Genomic DNA, 6,469 nt, shown 5'->3' with positions numbered 1-6,469 from the left:
TATCTTATAATGTTATGGAAAACTAGTTTGACCTTTGAGTTGATCATCATCATCATACTCAGTATATCCCACCAATAGCAAAGCTAAGGTAGGGCCTGAGTATAGTGAGATACTGAGATGTAGACAGCCTTACCTCTACCCCATAGGAATAGAGAGGCTGCTTCCAAAGAGACCCACGGCTCGATTGTAGTTTTGCATCAAGCCTTGGACATAAGGCACATAACACTCAGCATTTGAGACAAACGCCAATTAGTGCATGTACCTCCTTGTCTTTGGGCTATCAACGCCACCACATGATGCGTGATTAACCATTCTCCTCTTTTAACGTTATTTTTACGAAATTAGTAAAATAACGTTAAAAGTGGTGCACTTTCACTTTTGCTCACCGAGCGCCCACACATATATACATCATATGAGCATACCTCAAGCGGGGCGACTGACCTTTGAGTTGATAAGAATGCATTTTGACCTCAAGATATTTTCTTTATTGGTCTACATTTGCTAGTTAACGCGCCACAACGTGCGTGTGTGACTTAATGTTTTTACGTATATTTTTTTGTTCAGTTTACCGGTCTCGCAGCAACACACGGGTCTTAAATACTTGTTAACTATTAGTTTACATAATTATAGATCTAAGTACAACATCTAAGCATTCTAAAGTCATTTGAGCAGTGTCATTAGATTCTCTTCCCCCTCCTTTTTTGATGAGAATGTGAATCTTTTAGTTTTTCTATACATTTTATTGATAATTGTGAAAATCATCAAAATATGAATACCCATATAAGGCTGCGAGGTATGGGGTCCGTCCCCGCTTTGTTCTGGTCCGGCGCCGTTCCACACCCCCCTCCCCTTTTGATGAGAAATGTGTTTCTTTTAGTTTTTCTGTACATTTTATTGATAATTGTGAAAATCATCAAAATATGAATACCCATATAAGGCTGCGAGGTATGGGGTCCGTCCACGCTTTGTTCTGGTCCGGCGCCGTTCCACACCCCCCCCCCCCCGCGCTTCGTCGAGTTGGAGACGATCCACAAAAGGACAAAACCCACCCCCTTTTCAATTTGTTTCCTTTGCAAAAAAAAAAAATTAATTGCCATAATTAGTGGGGTAGGATCATCCTCCCATTTTCAGTGTTTTGCCATGACGGATCATCCTCTATAGGACTATGATGTGACGCCTACGTGGCGGATCATCCTTCAAGGGAGGATGGTCACCATACCGCATAACCTAACCATCCCACCAAGTTTTCATCAAAAACAACCTTGAAAATGTGAGATTCTTTTTTCTCGATCGTACTACATCTTTGTATTTTATATGTCCTGTTTTTCACTTTTTTCCCAATGAACCCCTTTGGTTCCTGTTTCTTTTTTTTTTCACTTCTCCAACCTTTTTATGTCTTATTCTCAATATGTCTTTTCTTGATTTTATCAACCTTTTCCAAGGCGCTCTTGACGTTAAGCGTCACGTTGTTTTTCCACGAACGTTCTCGGAGGAGCGCCATGACAATGTTTTTGCGTTTGATTAAATATAAGGTCCACAAAGAGGCTATTTTGCGCAAAAAAGTTGATTAGATAGTTACTTTGGTCAAATAGAAACTAGGTTGTTTATATTATGAACAATAAAAAAAAGATGAAGATTTAGATACGACCCAATTTTCCTTGTTATATGATTTAATTTCTAGATATGAACTTAAAGTAGTATGCCCATATTGGACTCAACGTCTGACCCGGGCCAAGATAAGTTTAGCACTACTTTGACACATTGGGCCTAAATAAACCCACCCCCTAAATCATATAAGAAAAGGGCCAAGAACATTTATACAAGTACTATAAATTCTTGTATGTACTAGTTAACTGGCTATGGGTGCTCTTACTTAAGGGGGACATCTAATTAAGCTTAAAATATTTACAATGTAAACCACTACATCTCTTGATTCGATTAAATGAATATAAGATAAGATTGTTTTTGTGTTGGTAGTTTGTGATACCCATCTTTCAAAGATTCCATTTGTGGATCAAGTGCTCAAACATATATATCAAACAACATACCTTTTCACAACATTGAATATGAAATAATGCTGTTTGTATGATTTAAAAAAAAAAAAATAAATAAAATAAAAAAAAACCTTTTCAGACAAATAGCGTGAATAAGTATTATTTTGTCACTAAATTGTGTAAAATCTTTTATATCGATTAGCAGACTTATAGATTATACTTTCATACTATTTTTAGGAAATCTTTATTATGTCTCATTAATTAGTTAATTAGCATTATAAGTAGCATAAGTTTACAAAATGATTTTATAAAATTTGAGGGAGACAAAGATGGATATGTATTACAAGAATTATTTAACCAGAGGTGGAAACGTTAACAAGTTGAAAGAATATATCGAGGTCACTGTAGTTAGGGTTGCAAATGACCGAACGAAAACGAACAAGGCTTCCCGTGTTCATTTGTTAAGAAAATGTATGTGTTCACAAACTGTCGATGAACACTTTCCGAACAAGATTTTCTGTCCGTGTTCATTCATTAAGGAAATGGATGTGTTCCTTTTCATTTGTGTGCGTTCGTTAATTTTAGACGAGGAACACAAATGGACACAAAAACAAATGAACACAAACAGATTCAACCTCAAATGAGCATATACCAAATTTGAATGAAATCGACATCTTTCATCACAAAGACGATGGTTTCCGAGAAGACAACGTCGACGATGAGAAATTTTTGAATGTTGCAGTTTACGAAAGTTGTGAACCTAAATTGTTAAAAGGTGCATGATATACATGACACTAATATTTATTAAATATGTTATTATTAGGGAGAATTTTGAAGTATTTAAATAAAATATAAGAGTTAGGAACCCAAACGACACAAACAAACATAAAAGAACACGTTAATGAGTGCTCACAAACATATACGAAACAACGCAACCTCTGTTCATATTCGTACATAATTTCTTGTCCGTATGCATTCACTTATTAACCAAATGAACACAAACGAACTCTCTGATGAACAGTTCACGAACTATTTAGTGAATGTTCGGTTTATTTACAGCCCTAATTGTAGTGGTAGACATAGTGTTTATAAATAAAATAATTAGCTACTTTGTCTAAATTGTATTGGTTTATACTTCATTTTTTTTTGGTAAAGGGTTACCCCGGTGATTCTATTAAAACAAACCGCAATAAAGTACAAGTAGTGAGGATGTGTTCCACACTAATTCATATACAGGACATACCCCATATATGTAAACCAAAACAAAACCAACAATTCTAAGACAACCCATAACCTAGCCTACATTACATCATGAAACAAAGTAGGCAAGACCAAACACGAAAACCATAAAAAACGACTCAACCTCCATCATCAAAGATGAAATTGCCACAAACCGGCAACCCCTTGACACGAATCACAGCATGTCTAGCCATTGGAACCCTTTGTGGAGGAGTTGCTTGCCCTTGCTCTAGAAGATGAAGGATGTGTTCCCGAAGTCATAAATTCATTAGTTTCATTGTAGACTTCAACGACCTCCTCCTCATCTGAATCCTGCTTGTCATTAGTCTGCTTGGCCTTCTTCTCTAGACGACCCACATTACTACCTCCCTGACCACCATCATCGTCCTTAAGAATATCAAAGGGGTTTGACGTTGATACCTGATTGTTCATCGGCTTCTTCAAGGACGAATTTGGTTTAGGGTTTACAACTGGTCTATACACTACCTTAGGCTTCTGATTTTTCATATGAAGACCTTGGTTAGTAGCTTTCTTCTTCTTGGCACCCACAACCTGAAACTCATCAATTTTCTTCCCAGAATCCCCACTCGAAACAACCTGAGGGTTCTTTGGGCACGAGCTATCCTCATGACCAAACACGCAGCAAGATGAGCACCTTAAAGGCTCCCAATCATATTCAACTGTTACCTCCCCCTTTGAATGGCCATTACCATCTAAAGATGGGATTGCAACAGTAACACTCCTCTTTAAATCAGCCCCCGCCTGAATTTCAATGAGAGCTCTAGCATAACTGCTTCGTCCCCAAGACTCAGCACACATCGTAGCAGTGTACGAATCTAGCATCTTAGGCACCCCTATCTTAGAAGCAAGCAAACTAAGACCATCCTCGGTATATGCCGCTAACGGCACGTCATGCATCTTGACCCAAACTGGGATAGCTTTTATATCTTCCTTTTCCAACTTGATAGAGGCCGACCACTCCTTCAAAATTATCGGAACATTTCTAATCATCCAAGGTCCATCCTCTACCATTTTATCCATCCATTCCTTTGTTTTGAACTTAAAGAAAAAGAACCCGTTCGCATTCATCATTAGTCTAGAAAGACCATATTTAACCCAGTTTTTCTTTGCAAAGTAATCCACCACAGGAAAAGCCAGACGTTTACCCAGAAAGTATCCATACAAAGTGTTGGCATACCTGTCAGTTACTTGTTTAACCGACGACAACGGAATAACGACATCAGCTCCGTCAACAGACTCGTTAGATTCCATCATCCGAAAATTAACCTTCACATTCTCCTTAGCATTATTCACTATTTTAGCAAATGATAAAGGTTCAGCAGCCCCAGAAAATCTTGTGTTCAACTGACCAGCCAAAGGAGTCGCAGCCCCAGAAAACTTTATACTCCCCTGATCGGCCGACAAATTCACTCCATCAACAACTGTTGTTGGCGAGAACAGTTTATCCAACTGAACCGGTGATGTGACCTTTGTGAGTTCATCGATGATGTTTATACCACATCTAGGCTGTATAGTGTTCCCATCAACATCAAGAATTCGATCAGCTATTTCTTTAAACGACAGTGGCGGCTTTCCACCAGGTTTCATGCGTTCATCCATTAAACCCTAATCTGATCAAACAGAATAGGTATGACGGCTGAAAACAAAAGAACCCTGACAAACCCTAGTAGCCGTCAAACAGAAATTCGTTCAAGAAAGGATGAAACAGACGAAAAACTATGCAGCAACCCTTGTAAATGCAGCAAACACACGTAACCCTAATCTGAATTCGCCCAGAATCAGAATTACAAACCAGCCGACACAAAGCAAATATGAAGATAACCCCAATACTGGACACAACTTAATCAGCAACACAGGAGAAGGACTGTCGGAACCCTAACACAAATTGATAAAAGAACCGGCCGCTCACCCCGTCGTCAATTAGAAAAACAAATGAAAAAACTGAACCCTAGAAAACGAAAAACCTAGACAGATTTCAATTGTCTAGCGTGTAAGGGACGATTGGAAACCCTTAGATGCTAGTCAAGATCGATCAATACCAGGTAGAGATTGAATCTTCTAGGGTTTCACGAGGTCACCAAAAATCGCCCAGAGCACTTGGTTTATACTTCATTTTCGGGATACTTTGGTTTGTTTTTTTAAACGTTCAACGAATTTTTCAAATGGGCTATTAGCAAATTCACCATATCGGGATACACTCCTAACCGGGGAAAACCCTCACTTAGGGCCGAAGCCCGTGAACACTTGCCTGAAGGCACGACAGTGCGGTAAGGTAAAACATGCTCAGTTCAAGGATCGAACTAGTGATCGCCGCCTACTTTCCTAGTCTCCCATCATCACTGTCACACCCCCAAAATCCACCTGCGGAGTATCACCGCTTGGGAGCGTGACTGACCAGGATCAAGCCACCAATCATATTGAACATGCATTTAATATTAAATAAAATAAATGAAAACCATCCATTCAATACAAAAGGTGTTCAAACATTAAATCGTTTCAAAAGTGTTGCGGAAGCATAGTAAATAAACCAGTATCAATAGTTTTAAGTATCACAATAGTAAAGCGGAAGAGCCACGATCCTTGTCCACAACGACCCGCATCTCCAGTGCAAGCTCCAAGTACCTAGCGATCTGCAAGGCATGCAACAGAATGATCAACAAACTAGTTGAGCGAGTTCACATAAAGAGAATGCGTAATAGTAAGTTCATTTGTAATAGGTGGCTCTACTGGGCCGTTTGTATATTTTACTGTGGTGGGTTCCACGTTTTCCTGTGGTGGTGTTCCACGTTTTCCTGTGGTGGGGTTCCACGTTTTCCTGTGGTGGTGTTCCACGTTTTCCTGTGGTGGGGTTCCACGTTTTCCTGTGGTGGTGTTCCACGTTTTCCTGTGGTGGTGTTCCACGTTTTCCTGTGGTGGTGTTCCACGTTTTCCTGTGGTGGTGTTCCACGTTTTCCTGTTAGTTCGCGACCATAGTCTTTACCGACCAGGGTGTGTGCGAAGGCAATTTATCAGTTCGTTCGCGACCATAGTCTTTACCGACCAGGGTGGGTGCGAAGGCAGTTGAGTAGTTCGTAAGCATCAACAGTTTAATCGTTCGTTACAGTATCAAAGTATGCACAATTAATCATCCAACCCATTCCCACCCTGGGAACCCATGCCTTGGCTGTGTGAACTCACCTTGGTTTGCTCGGTATGCTAAGTTATGCGCTCACTAG

General features: G+C 39.6%; 1 protein-coding gene across 1 annotated transcript; it reads right to left on the bottom strand.

The window, feature by feature from the left end:
- Positions 1 to 3,419: 3,419 nt before the first annotated feature.
- LOC110923617 lies at positions 3,420 to 4,853 on the bottom strand. The gene has a single exon (XM_022167685.1). The coding sequence runs from the start codon at positions 4,851 to 4,853 to the stop codon at positions 3,420 to 3,422; it is 1,434 nt and encodes a 477-aa protein (XP_022023377.1).
- Between the last annotated feature and the right edge of the window lie 1,616 nt (positions 4,854 to 6,469).

This window comes from Helianthus annuus, chromosome 17 (assembly GCF_002127325.2).
Source record: "Helianthus annuus cultivar XRQ/B chromosome 17, HanXRQr2.0-SUNRISE, whole genome shotgun sequence".
NCBI lineage: Eukaryota > Viridiplantae > Streptophyta > Magnoliopsida > Asterales > Asteraceae > Helianthus > Helianthus annuus.
Note: the sequence above shows the minus strand (reverse complement) of the source record. Positions and strands in the feature narration are given on the sequence as shown.